This window comes from Epinephelus lanceolatus, chromosome 2 (assembly GCF_041903045.1).
Source record: "Epinephelus lanceolatus isolate andai-2023 chromosome 2, ASM4190304v1, whole genome shotgun sequence".
In the NCBI taxonomy this organism is placed as follows: domain Eukaryota; kingdom Metazoa; phylum Chordata; class Actinopteri; order Perciformes; family Serranidae; genus Epinephelus; species Epinephelus lanceolatus.
Genome location: NC_135735.1, coordinates 11,546,995 through 11,566,585, shown reverse-complemented (window position 1 = coordinate 11,566,585; position 19,591 = coordinate 11,546,995). Strand labels below are relative to the sequence as shown.

The following is a 19,591-nucleotide window of genomic DNA, read 5'->3' as shown; positions in this document are numbered from 1 at the left end:
CTCACTACAAAGCCGTCCACAGCTCTGTCAGTCAGGCCAGATAAGGTAATCCTGTTCAGTTGGCTGTTAGAGGTCTCGGGCCTCTGCTCTGATGAGTGGGACATCTTATATCTCGCCTCCTCCCCTCCATCGCCTCCTATTTGCTGAGCTGCTCAAAGGCTGCTGGGAAATTGAAGGCTTGGAGAGAAGGGAGGGGAGAAGAAGCTCTCAGTCTTTTGTTGCTTTTCATGTTCATTATCTCCCCAGGTTTGATCGATGACGTTTCCTTGAGGCATTCATTTCTCTGAGTCGCAGCATGGCTCTTGAACAAAACTGACCTGGACTCAGCAGGGATTATTGAGCACTTAAATTATCATATGATCTACATGACAGACAAATTGCATAAACCTGTAAGCCGAGACAGCAGAACACTTGCAGAGGCAGATTGCAGGGGTTAAAGTGGAAGAGTTGTGCAAGAGTTTTTTCCAAGATGTTTGTTTGAAAAGCAGAAAAAGAAAAGAACTAAACAAGACGCTAAACAAGAGTACATTAAACGTCACTCACGGCTCCACAGGGGGCGTTCTGGATGGTGACTGTGAACTTCCCTGAGTTGTGACTTTTGGCAAGGACATACTGACATGTTGCAGGGAAGGTGTAGATCCGCCCGTCAAAGGATTGGAAATACATGTCTCCAGTCACAGAGCACTCGCCTGCAGAGAGATAGAGAGTTACTTCAGCCAAGAAAAACTTTCAACCGCAGTCTGTAGTTACACGGCAGACACGCTGTTCAATCAACACTTCAACAGCAACCAATGAAAGCTCCTATAACTGTTTTGATTTCCTGGGTCTAAGCCTGAAGGTCTACATCTTTAACATCGGTTAATGTATAAAGTATGGAAGTGAGTCCTTGCTGCCCATCTCCTGCATGGCTTCCTTCTTCGGTCCCTACCCAGAAAGCTACCTTCTTTTTGTTTACTTGCCCAGCCAGCTAAAGATACACCTGAGTAGACAGGCGTTGCAGCCCCACATTGAAATGAATGGGAGGAGTGCCAATTTCGCATCTCCGCATTCGGTGTGAATGCCGCCTGATTAAGAAGCTTGGTCTTTTCATTCTCTCTAAATAAAACGCTTCCTCATTCTTTCGTCGATAACTAGGGAGCATCCTCCATTCTTGCTCCCTAACTAAAATGCCCTCTCGTTCCTTCCCTTGGCCCCTATCTTGAATGCTTTGTTTTCCTAGGAAGCTTCCTTTAATCTTACACCCTGGCAAGAAACCTCCAGTAAAAATCTGTCTTCTTTCTTCCTCTTGAACTAGGATGCCTTGGCATTCTTTGCCTGAGCTCATCCTTCATTGCCTTGCTCCCTATGCACACTATGTCTTTGCACCATATTAAAGGAGCTCTTTTGTCTCCTGGTTCCTTTAATAGGAAACTATCCCTTTCATTTCCCTATTATGATGTTTTCTCCTTCCTCCTTTCTTGCTCTATACTAGGAAAAGTCCGCCTTCAAACCCTATATTATGACGCTTCTTTTTTCCTTCGTATCTATAAAGCCTCCTCCTTCCTTGCCTTCTTACCTAACTAGGAACCCTTAGAGACTTTCTTCTCGACATTTCCCTTGCTTGACCTTTGCTACAAAGGCTCTTCCTTTCTTGTTCCCTTCCGATTCCTTGCCTTGCTCCCTAACTAGGAGGCATCCTATGTCTTGACGACTTGTTGAGAGCATCTTTGGTTTGTGATAAAATAACCACCCTCCATCACAGTGTTTCATTCATTGTGACCTGTGCTACAGTTAGAGTAAAAATGTAACCTGCCACAGAGAGAGGGCACAAACCTGGGCAGCTGTAGTCAGTGCAGTTCCACACTCCACCCACACATGTGCTGAAACAGAAAGCAGAGACGTCCACAGGTGGAGGACATGAAAGGCTGAGCTAATCAGCGGGATCACTGATAGAAACTGGACACACCGAGTCCAGGTGGTCAGATCTGAGAAGATTAAAAGGACTGCATGGAGTCCAAAGAACAATATCCGGTGGTTGTTTTTATACATGACAGTGACATGTAATGGAACACAGTCTCATGTGTGTCCATCTAGGGTTCATGCAAGATCCAGAGGGAGTGAAAGACCGTTATTAGGGAAAACAGATGTGTTATTTGAATACTGTAAAAGGCATGGAGCTGGTGCTCCTCGCCTACAGTTGTTAAACACTGCTCACCAGTTGTTGCATTCCTCCTGCAGCGTCTGACCAGATGGATAAAACATGCCGTGGTACTCGCAGGGACAGTCAGAAGGCGTCACACAGCTTCCGTCCTCGTAGATCAGACCTAAGGAGAGACAACAGCAGAGACAGACAGATGGGAAACACACAGAGGATTATTGTTTCACATCATCCTAAACTGAAGAAATATCAGAATACAGATACAATTGAAGATACAGGATTTTTCTGTCATGCCTTTTTTACAATAGAAGCTAAGATGTTAATTGAAGGATGCAGAAGAAAAGTCATGAAAAGGGGGTTTATGTTAAGGTTGAAAGACACGACGGAAACTGTAAGTAAGTTGTATCTGCAGGAAGTCTTTCAGGGGGAATAGACACTAAAATAGAAACTCACCATCAGGACAGTAGCATCCATCCAGGCAGGCCAGCTTGCTGTCGATGCATGTTCGCTCCAGGTTGCAGGTCTCCGGGCAGCAGCTGATGCATTCCCTGTACTGCAGACCAAGGGGACACTGCTTCGCTGGTCGCAAAAATTAAACACGACATAGATGTCAGAAACGTAATACTTTCTGCTGGATTGTCCATCCAGTGTCCAAATTAGACAGGGGCGGTGGATATCTTTAAAATCAGAGCACCTCTAAAACCTCTGACACAACTAGTGAAGTGAAATTTATGCTGGCGTCTGTAGACACCAGTGGAATTGCTGTTAATGCATTAGCCTGTCCACGATAAGTCCTGTTTATCTGTTGACTTGATTTAAAGTACAGCAAACTGTGATGTTTTTGTCTGTAAGTCTGCAATGTTAAATTTGTACTTCATATTGTTCACCAGCTGAGATCTGACAGGCAGTAACCTAGATGAAACAAAAACAAAAATTACTTGAATAGTCCTGTGTGCATGTTGACAATTAAAACTAAACTATGCTTTGGGTATGTTCATAAATACGCATCACGCCGCTCAGCGGGAACTCGCATCTAATTGTGTCTTTACTTTGGCTTCACATGTTGGAAGGCGTCACATAGCTTCCGTCCTCTAATGTTGTGTTCACACCAAACAAGATACGAATTTGCGCATCACGTTACTCGCGCAAGTTTGAATGCTAGAATATTTTGTGTTGACTCGGGTCAAACGCACATGTAATTGCTGAATTGATGAATGAACTTCCGACAGTACGTCCTCGGGGTCATCTGTCCCTGTAGGATTTCAATGCTGATTGGCTATCGCGGTGTAAATTGGTAGCTAAAGTTCAGATTTTTCTACTCTCATAAATAAGTGTATGATGCAAAATCACGCTACTTGCTTAATTTGTGCTGCTTAATTTGCGTATTTTGCATCATTTACGTTGCATCCAATGCGCCGCCTGGTGGAAATTTGCATCTGATCATGTCATTACATTGACTTTTCATGTAATTCACCAGTGCAAATGGTTTCATTCCCGCCCCCTGTGAACAAAACATAAGAGTTACTAACTGCAGCTGTCACTCATGTCAATCACTGCAGTCAAACTGTCAGACTGGGCAAGGCTGATCAAATTTGAATCAAGATTCGGCATAAAAACTCCAGTGCCTCTTTAATCATTTCAGTTTCTTTCCATTCTCACCTTGTCTCCCTCCTTCAGCACCATCTGGTTGCCTTTTCACTATCCATTAAGTGTAATTACTCCTTTTTTTGCGCTTTGTACAGTTATGGTTACAGACTGCAAAATGCACAAACAACAAAGTTAAGGATGGATTTGATTGACAGCATTTTTTTTCAGATTTTCTATAGATATTGCTACAATATCAATAATATCATTATCAGGAACTGTTTTGTCCATGATAATTGTGTAGTGAAAATCTAATGTCCTGCCAGCCCTATTACACATGAACTTTTTATATATAAAATGGACTTAAATGTTAGAATTTGTGCTATTTTCGTTGAAGTAGTGTTACACCAGAGGATGGGCTCTACGGTCATTATTGGCATCGCTGAAGTAAAAAACGTACCACACTGAGGAATGCGCTGCCTCCAGTCGTGCAGTGGGTGGTCAGCATGGGCACAGGCCCGGGCGTACTCACTGAACACCTGGCATACCACATCACCGTTGGGACCCGACCTTCAACAGAGTAACAAACAGAGAAGGACTCTTTGAGTGGAGCCAGGAGAGGTGTGGCCACTGAAGCCAGGTACGCTGACCTGATCAGACTGTGCAGCTCCAACAAATAACTACCCACCAGCTGCGACCTCATCATAGTTAATGAGAAAGTCTCCCAACTAGGCTCTAAATGGAGAGCTGAAGCTGAAAGAGTTTGTTGTAGTGTGGCTGTATCGCTCAAAGTGAGTCATGTGATTAGGTACATTTGTGTCTGAACACGGTAAACTGTTCGTCTTTATCATCAGTCTCTGTTCTACATTACTCTGAGTTAACATTAACAGACTAGCGGGGCTAATATTACTCACAGAAGGAGGGTACGTTCAGGATCATGGACCTGAGCCACCCAGTGACACATCTGAGAAAGCTGTGAGTGGGATCATTTTGAACCAGACAGTAACGAAAAGTGTTCATTGTTGTCTTTATAGACATGGACTGACGATATCAAAACATACCTCAAAAGGCTTCATAAAGGTGTGTTCAAAGGAGAATGATGCCCAAACATGCCCTACATGACTGTAATTGTGAAAAATAGACAGCAGAGTTCAACACTGCAGCCTGAATGGACTATTTTCAAGATCAAAAAAATACCCAGTGCAGGATGAAATCATTAAATTGAAATCATTAAAGAAGAATTACTAAGAAATAAAAATGAGACAATCCCAATAAAGGGATGCAGGCTATTGTTGCTTCCAGCCCATTCCTCTAAATACTGTGACTGCTGAAGGCATCAAAGCCTGAGATGTTCAAATCCTACATTTAAAGGAACAGTGTGTAGGATTTAGTGGCATCTAGTGGTGAGGACTGTAAATTGCAACCAGCTGAAACTTCTCCCACATGCCAAGCTTTAACTCTGGGTTACGATTTCTTCAGTGTTCATTATTCAGGTTTTTTTTTTTTACTGAGAGCAGAATTATCCGCAGAGGTCTCTTCCTCTCCAAAACAAACGGACCTGCAGATTTAAACCGATTAATAGACTAAATGAATCAGTTTCACGTTACAAGTCAGTGTTTCTCTGACACTTTTCGGTTCGTCACAGACAGGCCACTAGCCCAGCACCTGCTTATGTACGCTCATTTTTTTTCTTTGATAACTTAAGATCTAGACGTTCAGGAATTTTTTACCAGGAGCTAAATTATCCGCAGAGGTCTCTTCTTCTCCAGGACAAATGGTTCTGATGATTTAAACTGATAAAATACTGTATAAAGCATTTTACCATAAAAAAATCTATGTATTTTCAACGCTGTTCGGCTTGTCGCAGGGGATTGCTGACTACGGTGGCTGATGCTAAAACATGAAAAAGCGAATGGCCTTATCTGGGGTCAGTATTTAGTATGTCGATTCTGGGCCACTGTAGAAATATAGCAGTGCAACATGACAGACTCCACAGACAATTCTTATTTTTAGGTGATTCTACACTATAGAAAACACATTATATATCATATCTGCCAATATAGCCCCCTAAATTCTACACACTGGACCTTTAAGCTCTCCCTCTGCACCCTGAAGTTTCCCTCCAGTTTCCCCAGCACAAAGTGCTGGGTCAGAGCCTGGAGATGATGCAGCCTACTGTATCTGCCTGACTTAGATTTCCAACTGAGTCAGTGAAGGAAAAAAGACGTGAGGAAAAGTGATCTTCTGTAAGAGCAGGAAATAAACAGCTGAAGTGCATCAGGTGTTTAATTGCAGCATGTATTTTTGGTCACAATTCAAATGACAACTACTGGTTAGGTTTCCATTAAATATGGTATGGATATTCATGGTCCCCTGACGTCTAATGATTTTGGTTACCCCCTGATCTTTCCTCTAATGCCACCTTGGGGTGGAAATATCCAATTGAATACAGGAATTATCTCAAGCACACACCATATCGTAAATTATCACAGAATCTTTTAAACAAATAGGTTGATTCCCATGAAAGATGTGGTGGATATTTATGGTCCACAATGGATTAATAACCCTTGTGATTTTGGTAAAACCCTACTGTTTCAGCAGAGGTCTCCATCGGGACAGAATGAATATAAGGCAGATCTCATTCTGGTGTTCTTACATGCAGAGGTCGTTGGAGCAGCTGGCCATGTAGGACAGTGGGCTGACAAAGTCATGGCAGCTCTGAAATGGCGGATCCAGCAGCATTGCACACACCTCCTCCACTTTCTGCAGCCACAAAACACATCAATCACTCATCAGTCAACATTGTAACAGTATATTTCAATTCATTTTTTTCACTGTATTGTGTCAGAGGATGTTTCTGTGTAACAGGGAAGCTTGCAGTTTTTTGTGTGTTATAGCAGTGCAGTCTCAGGCTTCTTACCAGCAGGACATGAGCTTCGACAGCAGCACAGGGTGAAGGGAAGCCAGAGGACACCATGGGACATCGGGTCTGATGAGGCTCTGCCTCCACCCAGCTATTCCCAAACATTTCTATTTCATGAGTCAGCACACCTGGGAGAAACAGAAATGTTTTTTTTAAAAAAGGCCTGATGTGTTGAAATGAAGTGAGGCGAACACAATTAAATTTGGTATTAACTCAAGAACTATACTGAAGTTCATATTACAGGTATATGTACTCTTCTTGAGTGTTTTGTTTTCAGGCTACTTCTAAACTAATGATACAATATGTAAGAGTCCCAGGAGTCACTTTCCTGCATCATGACTACTTTTACTTTTGATATTTTAATTACTGAAGATCATCATCTGAAGCTTCAACAACTTAAGTCTTGCTCTTTTTTTTGTTATCCTGCCATAGGAAATGTGTAAAACATTACGCTGCTTCACACACAAGTGAGTTGAAGAGGAGTCTATGAAATGTCTATGAAATCTGAGATTTGGTGAACAGCAACCTTAAAATGCAAAAAATCAAACTTCATAGAGTCAATGTTTTCTTATTTTTGTCCATCTTCTGGTTTTGATTTTCTGACAAATCAGCTCATAACTGTGGTGAATTAAAATGGTGAAGCTTAAAATATAAAATACAATGAATATTATAAGTACTATAGTTTGACTACATTTTTCCATTAGAGAGTTTATTGTGTCACTGAACACATCCTGGGACGGTTGGATTGATCAGATTACAATCTGCCTGGATGTGTGTACACTGAGATTTATGTGTGGTTAAGTGCTTCCTGATAATAATCTGATCCACCAGGATGTAGGTTGATGCAGGTGACAGGAGAACCTAAAACAAGCTGAGCTGTTCTCATGCTCTGTGGTCAGATTTGAACAGCGATAACTTAGTAAAGTGAGTCCTAAATGACTATATTTCAATATGAAACAGGTTCTAACTGTATGTTTAAATGCTGTCACTAACAGTGGTGGCATGTAACTGAGTACATTTACTCAAATACATATTTGAGGTACTTGTACTTTAATTGACTCTTTTGTTTTCATGCCACTCTCTACTTCCACACCATGACATCTCAGAGGGAACTTTGTACTTATCTGACAGCTTTAGTTACTTTACAAATTAAGAAACCATTTTTAATGCAGGACTTTTACTTGTAACAGAGTATTTTTTACAGTGTGGCATTAGTACTTTTACTTAAGTAAAGGATATGAATACTTTCGCCACTGCACGATTCTAACCTGCATGTTCAGACTGCATTTCGCTGCCCAGTAGGTTATCATGTCACAATGACAAAAGAATCGTACCATAACTCGTCTTCAGGTCGTCCTGGACGTCTGCGTTGAAGTTCCCACACATGCCGCAGGTTCTGCCCACAAACTCTGGGCTGAGTTTGATGTAGACGGAGCCGCTGCGTCCCTCCCAGGCCAGCGTGAAGCCGTGCTGCTGCGTCACCAAAACGTACTGGGAGATCTGCTCCAGCTGCAGGTCGTGGATGTGATGAGGCAGCTGCAAACTACAGACAGAGACACTGTGAGAACACACACCACCTTCTCTTCTGTAAAGAGCTCATACTGGCTGACATATGGCATTATTTTTTTTACAGATGTCTACTAATAAAATCTTCTATATTCATGTGTATATTTTTAGAGTATAGTCCATTCAATAAAAATCAGAAATACACAGTATATATGATATATGAAGACTGTGCTACACTGCAGACCTTTGGCCCTTGAAGGTCACATTGGTGGCGTGCAGCCGAACTTCACCCTCCCACGGGAGGAAGAGACTGACAGATCGTTGGCAGGTGTAAGGGGCAGAGCTGCAGCCTGGGTCATTGTGGACCTGCAAACAGCAACATGCAATGATAAAATATGTATTACATACTAGTGGTTTTTTGTTTTCCCTCCATTGACTTCCATGTAGATTCATTTCAGTACACCATGAAAATTAACTTGCAAAGACTTGATTCTTAGTTTAGAAAAGAGTTATAATCACAGAGAGCTATCCTTGGTGCTGCATTCAAGTACAATCTGACATTTGAGACTTGACAGTGAGCTGCTGAACAGCAACTTTTAATGTGCAAGAAAACATTTGCATCTTTTTCAGCTGTCAGAGAATCATCTGATCGATTGTTATTTATAAAAAAGTTCACAAATTGTTAATAATTAGTACCAGGAACTGAAAATTAAGCCTACTTTGTCATTTCAAATCACTGCTTAATAGAGCAATACTGTTTAAAGGATAAGACTGGCAATATTCTATGTTTTTCTTACTGTCAAAAAATCAAATTAAAAGACCAAAACCAACAATAAATGTATCTACTAACATGTGCTATGTATGTATTAAAGCCTGATATATCTTCCTCCTCTGTGCCATAGAGCTCCATTGTTGTTAAAAACTATTAAAAACACATCAGTGGGGCGTCGGTGGCTTAGTGGTAGAGCAGGTGCCCCATGTACAAGGCTGTTGCCGCAGCGGCCCAGGTTCAAATCCAGCCTGTGGCCCTTTGCTGCATGTCACTCCCCCCCTTCTCTCTCTCCCCCTTTCACGCTTACCTGTCCTGTCCATTAAAGGCAAAATGCCCAAAAAATATCTTTAAAAAAACCCATCAGTGAGTCACACTGTTGCACTGACTGACATGTTCCTTCATTAGCATGAAGACACACACACTGTCGTTTATCTTGACTCAATCCTAAATACACCATTCTGCTGCCACAAATGCTCACTCAAGAACCAGATATGGATTAATCCGCTGCTGAAAATAGTCCCCAACAAATTAACTACTTCATCCAGTTTGAGCAAAATTTGCTTAAAAAGTACAGTGACCGGCTGTTTTAGAAAACCACAACCACTGAGCCTTTTCTGTAAATTTATGTTTGTATTTGTGATGCATTTTAAAAGGGACACGGACAAAGTGTAACAAGTGTTAAGAGGCGGACTAACGCATGTTTAGTTTTGGTCTTTTCATTTACACATGTTAACATAGAACTTAAACTTAAGATGTTTGTCTAGTTGCATGAATTTATTTCATTTTTTTTTTGGTTTTAATTAGATTTTGCGTTCGATTTAAAGTATTATTTTGAACATGCCACTCTTTAATGTCGGTCTTTTCCCATATGTAGGCCAGCTAACAGTACACCAGTCACTGCACAAATGACGAAAAGACAGAAATAACTTTTTCAACTATTTCAGCCCCAGCTCTCCCAAAAAAGACTGATTAAAACGCTGAAACTTGACCTTAAAAGTAACACACACACACACACACACACACACGCACACACACACACACACACACACACAGTTTGTCAGTTTAAGGCACTCTTGAGTGAAGCATGGCCTTGTCTACGACAAAACAAAATGTAATGTCACCTTCTTCTAACATGTTCAGGTTGTTAGATTTGCAGCATCGCAGTTTAATATGTTCTTTTTGTTTATTAGACGCTCCTTATAATTAATACTGGTATTAATGCACTATCAATAATCGTTTGGATCTCTCTAGGTTCCCTGCTTGGTTTGGTTTTCCCATACACAGATTCGGTATCTGCTGCCTTTTCAGGGGAACAAAGTCTCGGTCTGTTGCAGATGCTTTCAAGGCATAGTGGGTAATTGCAGTATTTAATGGTAATTGACTCTAATAACCAGATAGCTTTCACTAATCTTCGGAGCAAATCTTTTCCTCGGGCTGAGACTGAACCTCGCAGAAGTCAGAAAGGAGAGTGTGTTTTAGAGCAGGACGCCACCGAGTCCAAACTTTCCTCGACTAGAAGCAGGCGTCGAACCGAGACCTTCTGGGCAGCCTCTACTCAGGAGGATTTATTTCGTCCTGCTGAGTCTGAACTAACCTGGACGACAATGCCGGCCTGGGTGGTTTCCTCACAGTCCCTCAGCAGAGTGTACGTGCATCGACCGGGGAAGTGGTAGTAGAGGCCGTCAAAGGTCTCAAAGTTGTACTGACCCCACGTGCGACATGTCATCTCCCTCTCAAAGCCAGGGTTTGGAACTGGGCAGATGGAGGAGAAAAGAACTGATGATGAAAGGACTTCCCATCACTTAATAAATTTACTTCAATTTAATCACTAGTCACTCAACTGTTCAAATAATAATTTCATATAATCCCACATTTATGTAGTTCATTATAATATAATGGCTGATTATGATTATGGTTCTCATTTAAAACTTTTAAAGTGACTCAAATAGGTTCAGGTGTGTAGTTTACCTGTCTGACATCTGTGTCCAGTGGCCTGATACAAGCTGCAGTCACATGACTCTGACTGAATGCACTGTCCTCCATTCAGGCAGGGGAACGCACATGGCCCTGCTGAGAGACAACAAACAAATAAACAATTACACTGCTGCTCATCAGACCGAAAACCTGGGGGAAAAAACTCAGGACAGTGATGCCTCCAACAAGAAATAATCTTCCCTTTTCAGGTGCTTTCACTGATACAAATTTCACCAGTTTCATCATTATTTCATCAGAATCTTATCTGATAAATTTCTGCTGATTCAAACATTCTGACGAAATCGAGTTAAAATGACTCAAAGTGTGCAGGACTTCTGGTTTCTAATCATTTATATTTCACAGGTAAAAAAGTAAGAAATAATGGATAAGATGATATATTTATAGAGCAGAAATATACATGCTAAGAACCACTGTAATAGATGACCAACTCTGAGTATCTGCAGGTCTCAACTTTAAGGAAACCATCTGTCAGCACTCATATGGAGTTGTGTGGGGCCTCAACAAATGTTCCAGTCACTGAACGCACCACCAAACACCAAACGATGGCCCCTCATCCTGCAGTAGCACCATCTGCTTGGTGGGCTTACAGCTCATCTGTGCAGCCTGTCACGTCCCACGCGAGCACAGGTAACATACAGGGGTTAGTGAGGGGCGGCCGAGGGGGGTCGATTAATCAGATAAAAGCTATTTCTCCTTGTTCACTCTGAGATGGGGAAGTGAAATAGATGGCTCATTTGTTGCTTGATTTAAAGGTACATTGCAACTTTTATGGTGCCTCAATAATAGCATCAACTTTGGACCATTTTAGCCAGAACACAGACAGCAGTAAAGCTTCTCTCCATAGATCTGAACTGGGGATACTGAGAATTGCAGAGCTGGTTGCAACACACAGTCTGCACCAGTTTTCACCAGGTGTTATATAAACACTTCTGCCATAACAGTATTTCAAAGAATGATACAACATAGCGGCTATAAGTTTGAATTTTCCATATTATAAATTTACCTTGAATCCTACGAATCGATGACCTCAGGGCTTCCTTCGCCTGCCTGGCAAGCAGTGACATGTTCATTGGACGCTCCTCTCTGCTGACTGTAGGTGATGATTGGTTTGCTGACACTGAGGAGGTGAGTGATTGGTCAGATGGTGTTGATTTTGACGGTGATTGGTTATGTGACGTTATGCTGGATGATACATGGTGTGATGTTTTTGGGCTGTTAATGGATCGATCAGCTGATGTTGAAGTGGTTGGTGATTGTTGTGATGTTGAGGTGAGGGGGGTCTGGTTTGATGTTTTGGAGCCATGCGTTGATTGGCTTAATGGTGTTTGGTTGGATGATGATTGGCTAGGTGTTGTAGTAATGCCTGCTGAATGGTCAGATAAGGTTCTGACTGGTGGATTGCTGACTGGTGATTGACTAGCTGGCACTTTGTTGGTTGGTGTTTGGCTGACTGTTGTGCTGCTTAATGTTTTTCTGGCTGCAGTTGTGCTTGATGGTGATTGGTTGGCTGGTGTTTTGGAGGTTGGCGATTGGCTGACTGGTTGTAATTTTGTTGATGATTGGCTGGATGGTGTTGTGCTGCTTGGGGGTTGGCTGGCTGATGATGTGGTGGTTGGTGATTGGCTGGTTTGTGCTGTGCTGCCTGGTGATTGGCTGGGTGGTGTTGTGCTGGTTGGCGATTGGCTAGATGGTGTTGTGCTGCCTGTTGATTGGCTGGCTGATGCTGTAGTGGTTGTTAACTGGCTGGATGGTGTTACGCTGGTTGGTGATTGGCTGGTTTGTGCTGTGTTGACTGGTGATTGAATGGTTGATGGTGAGGTGGTTGGTGATTGGCTGGCTGATGCTATGGCCGTTGGTGATTGGCTGGTTTGTGTCCTGCCGATTGGTGATTGGCCCGCTGATGCTGTGGCAGCTGTTGGACTGCCTGGCAATTGGCTGGATGGTACTGTGCTGGTTGGTGATTGGCTGGTTTGTGTTGTGCTGCCTGTGGATTGGCTGGATGATACTGCTCTAGACGGTGTTGGACTAGATGGTGCTGTGGTTGCAGATGATTGGTCAGAGGTGAGGGTCCATGACGAGGTCAGTGTCCTCTCTGACTCTGTGCTGGAGGACGTCAGGTTGGACGCAGCAGTCCGACTGTCCAGTGAAGGACTGGAGGAAGACGTGTTGGTTTCTAACACAGCAGCTGCTGTCTGGAGGTCCTTCAAGGAGAGAAAATGTATCAGCAGGTATTTCATGCAACACTGGTAACCATAACCTGATCCTTCCATGCAATGTTTCAGAGCCTCTTCCAACCAAATATATTAAATCTGATCATTTTCATATTGGGCCTTGGCACCGTTTGGCAAAGAGGAGGCATTTTCAGCAAATCAAAGTTAAGTCCTTGTAATGTAGTCTGATTCCTTTTAATTAATTCTACAAGTTTAATATAAAATCAAGCAAATCTGGAAAAACAAGCTCGGCTCTCGGGTGACGGATTAATAAAGGTTTGATAAAAGTGTAAAAGACACCCACGGCTTTTACAATTCTGTGTTTTGTTGGGGCAAAAATTCCTCCCAGAATTACGCGAGTTGTTGCCAAACCAGAGTCCAGACTGGTGAAGAACCAAGGCAGCACTGGGAAAAGAAGAGGCTGGAGAAAAAAAGAGCTGTCATCCAGCCTTCATTAATGACTCCTATGTGACTTTCAACACAGCGTTCCCATCCAGGTCGACCACCCCACCCTCGCCTCCATCGCCTCTCCCCCAGTGTTTTCCCATTTTGAATGATCGTTGTTGTTTGAGGGGATATTTAACGAGTAGTTTGCTGAACTACAATGTGAATTCTCCCTTAGTTCACCACACAGAGCTGCTGAAGATAAAAGATTAGCTTTTAAAATCTGTCTTGGAATAAAACTCACTGAATATCTGGAATATTTTGGTATGGCTATTTCTAGATACTGAACAGAAATATGTACAGGTTAAAAATACTCGCATTCAGAAACCACCAGTCAAACATTTCTACACTTTGAGTCTCCCTGGATACCTGAGCTCTTAAACCAAGGCTTTGATCACAAAGAGGACGAACAAAGCAGATGGCAAAGGTGAAGGGTGGTGGGGCTGTGAGGGGTGTGTGACTATGAATTATTAATCACTGATTAGTATCAGGAGATATCAATACTAAGCAGGTCAAACGTAAATATTCAGCAGTGTCGACACACATGACAGAGCTCTGACATGATATAGATCTGCTCTCTATACCTGTGACCTGCGACCTGTGCTACTAATTGCTTTGTTCGTTTGCTAACCCTCTATAGTTTGGACCGCATTCTCACGCCTCTCTGAGCCAAAGGGAAGCCGGACAAAAGGAGCGACCACATTTAGACTGATGGAGGCTCTGATAGCGGACGAGTGAGACAACAGAAAAGCCACTGTATATTCCTGCTGGGACTCCCTCACATGTCTGTTCCTGAGGAACAAATGTCACAGAGGAGCAATTTCTCTTACATGCTGAAGTGCACATCAGCAGGGAACAATGTCGTTATCAGTTTATATATTGTATGTCATCTGGGTTCAGTCTCAGCCGGCTCTCATGTGAAATTTGTACTTTTTTTGTATGGTAATAAATGTTTTGTTTGGCAGTTTGGACTCAACTAGTGTGAATTTTTACAATAAAAATAAAACCATATCACTAAAATACCACAATAAAACCACAAAAACATTGTCGGTGACATTTTTGTAATTGAATGAAAATTAAATTGGAGTAATCTCTGAGATAATAGCTCCACTTTCTTAACTCTATTATACAAAAATGTTGACCTCCTGCATTTATAACTACACTATCCCATATATAGTGTATGTAGTGTTTATTTATAAATTAACATCCCTGTGTATATTCAAAATGTATATATATATTTTATTGTGAATCTACTTTGTCAGTCAATAAACACAAAGTGACAATATTGGAAGTTTATGCTGGAAATCCTTGAGCACCATAAATTATTTGACCTAAGTCCTTCAGGTGGTGGTTTGATCTTTTCTTTTCTTTACTCCGGCTGTGTTTTGGTGCGAGCGTTGCAGATTTTTTGGTGATCTCCGGCTGTGCGTGTTAGCCGCCTGAAGCAGCTCCATCAGCATCAATGATCAATGCGGCTGCCTACCTGCCCTCCCTGGGAAGCGGTGTCCCATTTCTGCTGCTTTATCCTGCTGCTCCCGCTGCTGGGACAGAGAGAACAAGGAGAGGTTTGTTCCTGCCGCAGCTTTCCCCCTGACACCACAAACCCACCACCGACCAGGAACCATCCAAACCATCAAAAAACCAAACAACCAAAAAATAAAAAAATCTGCCAATCAATCAAACGAAAACTCCCTGCTCCATCAAACACCTCTGACATCTGAATCAAAGTTACAACTAGGGCTGAAATGAGTCAATTTAATCTGCAGATTATTTTTTAAATCAATTGATTAATCAGATGGTCCATAAAGTGTCAAAAATAGTGGAGAAAAAAAGCTCCTCACAAAATCTAAATTCCCATATTTAAATTAATATATTTGTCTAAACACCAAAATAGCCAATATTATCAGAGATGACTGAAAAATAAAAATATTTTACTTTTTTTCTTATTTAAAAGCACAGCAAGTATTCACATTTGAGGAGAAACAATCAATAAATCTGGCCAATTTTGCTTATCAAATTAGTTAAATCATTAATTGAATAAGTTGCGGAAAAAGGTGTTGCAAAGTAATGCTGTCAATGACTTATTGAATAATCAACCACCATTTCATCATGTCAGACATACACAACAATAACATTATTATTTTAATTATAATGAGTCTTAAATTTGGGTAATAATAATAAAAATATGTAATATATGTATCTAACACACTTATATACATAAGAAAAATATGCAAATGATGATGCAAATAACACCAAACTAAAAACATTTTAAAATTATAAAATAATAACACTTTTCTGTTAAATTATATAAAATAACTCACTTATTATATTGATTCCAGTTAGAAAGGTTCTCTCTGTCAACACCTCTGGACAGATGCGCTGAAATCAATAATAATTATGAAAGTCAATGTGTCCAACTACACTTTAAAAGTAAATCCAGATTAAGACAGATGAGAACAGCTGCACATGTGGACAGTAACTTAGATTTCCTAATTTATTCTAAAGTATCACAGAAAGAAATGGAACAACATTTAGGAGTTTTCTTCACTTTCATGTAGAAATCACATCTTACTTAATGTGCGGTATAACCAGCTGCTCAGAGTCGCGTGCGTGCAGGTGACTCACCTTGATAAATTAGGATAAAATACAAAGATAATAAGTGAAACAGCCTTTTCCAGCTCCGTCTTAAATAGGGATCCATTCGTGTTTCGCGGATCCGCAGTCAGTCGGGTTTGGACAGCATCACCTGGTGAAAACCCTCCGGCTGGACTCCCGCTGCTTCCTGCGCTGCTCCATCCGGATCATCCCCGAGCGGCCCGCCGCGCGCCTCAAGAACCGCTGCACCTGCTCATTAGCATAAAATATGCGCAGGTGGGCGCGCGGGTGGGCGGGGCAGAGCTGGGGAGCTGAACGCATGCGTGGATGCTCTGCTGTGGAGCGATGATCCCACCTGTAGAAAACAAATCTGAAACTCTAACCATTTCTATCTGCAGATTAAAACAGATTTTGTGACATAATCCCTGATTAAATTCAATATAATTAAAATATAACACCAAACCCAGTGACCAGCTGTTATTATAAGTCTAAATCAAAGCTTTATTCATACATAACATACACCCGAAGCTGTGTTGAAAGCACCTCAGCCTGACAGGTGTAACTGTGCAGTATTTACACTGAACAAGAGGAGCGGTGAGAACAGCGCCCCCCTGTGGTCCACTGTCAGAGCAGCATCACAGCAGCCTGTGGGGGGTGGACAGTGTCATGCAAAATGAAAGTTAGTCATAATAATGTAATTTAATGTCATTTATTCTTCAGACACAATCTGGATTAAAACTGAAACACTGCAAACTTTTACTAAAGTAGTCAAAGTTTATTTAAAAATGATATTTTGTACATTGTATTGAGACTAACACAAAGACTCTCACCCTGAACTCACCCTACATCTTTCAATTATCTGATCCACTACTGCACTACATCTTTACAGTCCACCCGGTATTTAATTTTGCACTACTTGCACTATGTCTACATGCCTAGATTTTACTTGGCTACCACTGCACAGCATTAAACATGTAGGCTACAGTAAAAATAATAGCACTTATTTTAGGTAACTTCATGTATCATTTTTTGGTCATCATCTTTGTCTTTACTGCTCTAAGCTGCTGCTAATAAAGCATGCAGCAATGTGCATTACATTAGAAATGAATGTAATATAATGATTAAAAATACCTGTATAAAATGCAGGAGGAAAACAGACAGATTTAAAGGGATAGTTCAGATTTATTTTATCAAGGTGGGGTCGTATGGGGTACTTATCCACTGACAGTATATTACCTACAGTAGATGGCAGTCAGCATGTCGCCAGTTTGGAGAAGCAGGCTGGAGACTGACATGGAAGCTAAGCAGTCTGATCCTGTGGAGGGGTCAGCAACAAAATGTATTTAGCCACCTAAAATAGCCCCATCTAAATTCATCAATATCAGTTAAGTGTATAATATATTGAAGAGTATTTTTACTGCTTCATATTAATGTCAGAAAGTGATTTCCAACTGGAAAATTAAGCCGTTACACCGCTGTTTTCAAAGCCAGACTCCATTGAGAAAAATCGTGATTTAACACCTCTTAACACAGGAGCTGCTGCTCTACCGCTGCTTCGATCAGTTAGTTAGTTTGTGTTTTTGTGTGACTTCAGCATTTACAAGGGTTAGTTGGGATTCACCAAAGTCACACAATAACACAAACTAACTGATGCAAGGCAGTGTTTGACCAGCAGCTCCCCTATTCAGGAAATTTAAATTATTGTTTTTCTTAATAGAGTCTGGTGCCTTGAACCTGAGCATAGATGGGGAGCTGAAGCTATTAACGGCTTCCCCATTGAAACTGGCTGTCTGATGGAAAGGTAAACTGGTGAAAATACTGTCAGTATAGTGTACGTAGTCTAAGTTTTTTTAGGTGGCCAAAAAACATTTTGTTGCTGCGCCTGTACACAGCAGTAGATAACTTAGCTTCAAAGGCCAAGCCTGCTTCTCCAAACTGAGGGCATGCCGACTGACATCTACTGCATGTAATACACTGACTAAGAATAAGTACCCCATACCACCCCACTTGATTTTAATGATCTTGGTTTATATGTTGTTTATTAAGTCCAACAATTAAAACTGGGGTCATTAGTGGGGATCAAATATTTAAGAGAGCATTTTCCAAAAAAGCATGCTTCAAGGTGAACCCCTTTTTGTTGCATGGCCTCTCTTCTGGTTGTTTCTCAGAATGACAATCTAGGCTGCATTCATCCCCAGAAAAACGTAGTGAAAGGTGTAATTTAACCAAAGCGGTAATGCCTTGAACAGCCTGTGGTGTTGCGCAAGGACACTGCCTTTGATTATAGCAAGGTTAAATTAAATTAAGTTAAATTAAATTCAAAGGGGCTTTATTGGATCTCAGGATCTTGAGGCACAGCCAGGGGGAGGAAGGGGTCTGGTTTGGGGACCTCAGAATTGTGCCTCTGCTTTCTGAAGAAGATGATTTGGTTTTGTTGGCCCCATCACATCAGGTCCTTAAGCATGCACTGAAGCGGTTTGCAGCTGAGTGTGAAGCAGGTGAGATGAGAGTCAGCACCTCCAAATCTGAGGCCATGGTTCTCTGCCATAAACCAGTGGAATGCCCCCTCTGTGTTGGGAGAGAGTTTCAAGTAGGAGTTGAAGTGAAGGAGTTCAAACATCTCGAGGTCTTGTTCACGAATTAGGGTAAAATGGAGTGTGAGATGGATGGACGTTTTGGTGTGGCGTCCGCAGTGATGTGCGGGACCGCTGTGGTGAAGAGGGAGCTGAGCCTGAAGGCGAAGCTTTCGATTTACTGGTCCATCTAGGCTCAGCCTTAGAGATAGGGTGAGGAGCACGGACATCCGGTGGGAGATCGAAGTAGAGCTGCTGCTCCTTTGCATTGAAAGCGGTCAGTTGAGGTGTTTCAGGCATCTGATCAGGATGCGTCCTGGGCGCTTTCTGTTTGAGGTGTTCCAGGCACATTGCACTGGTAGGAGGCTCCGGGGCAGACCCAGAATACGCTGGAGGGATTACATATGTCAACTGGCCTGGGAATGCCTTGGGTCCCCCAGGAGGAGCTGGAAAGTGTCGCTGGGGAGAGGGACTTCTGGGGTGCTTTGTTTGGCCAGCTGCCCTCACGACCCGGCCCCAGATACGTGGTTGAAAATGGATGGATGGATGGATACATTGCCAAAGCAAGTGTGAAACAAAAACAAAAACTGTGTGTATAGTAAGTACAGATCTACTAGAATTTATATACACAATGCTGCTGATTAGGTAACACATCTGATGCACCCACCAAACGAGAGAAAACTGATCTCAAAGCCTGTTGCACAGTTTTCGTTCAACCTGGATACCGTACCAACACAGTGCATACCATTTTCAGATTCAACGTGCCCCTGATCTGAACCTGGAACGTACATCTTCCTCACACCTGATGACAGGAAACATACACCTTCAATATGACTGAGGTGACCCCAGTGT

The 19,591-nt window shown here is 41.9% G+C and overlaps 1 protein-coding gene across 1 annotated transcript in view; it reads right to left on the bottom strand.

Moving 5' to 3' along the window:
- The window catches only part of otog (otogelin), a 67,179-nt gene extending 50,692 nt beyond the window's left edge, over positions 1-16,487 (bottom strand). The window contains exons 1-14 of the mRNA XM_078162731.1: positions 16,318-16,487; positions 15,055-15,112; positions 11,921-13,118; positions 10,891-10,989; positions 10,517-10,674; positions 8,395-8,516; positions 7,979-8,187; positions 6,642-6,772; positions 6,378-6,484; positions 4,182-4,291; positions 2,591-2,716; positions 2,195-2,303; positions 1,813-1,859; positions 544-689 (exon numbers count right to left, since the gene is read on the bottom strand). Coding sequence (XP_078018857.1) covers positions 544-689; positions 1,813-1,859; positions 2,195-2,303; positions 2,591-2,716; positions 4,182-4,291; positions 6,378-6,484; positions 6,642-6,772; positions 7,979-8,187; positions 8,395-8,516; positions 10,517-10,674; positions 10,891-10,989; positions 11,921-13,118; positions 15,055-15,112; positions 16,318-16,487 — 2,790 coding nt within the window. The remainder of the gene's footprint in view (positions 1-543; positions 690-1,812; positions 1,860-2,194; positions 2,304-2,590; positions 2,717-4,181; positions 4,292-6,377; positions 6,485-6,641; positions 6,773-7,978; positions 8,188-8,394; positions 8,517-10,516; positions 10,675-10,890; positions 10,990-11,920; positions 13,119-15,054; positions 15,113-16,317) is intronic.
- Between the last annotated feature and the right edge of the window lie 3,104 nt (positions 16,488-19,591).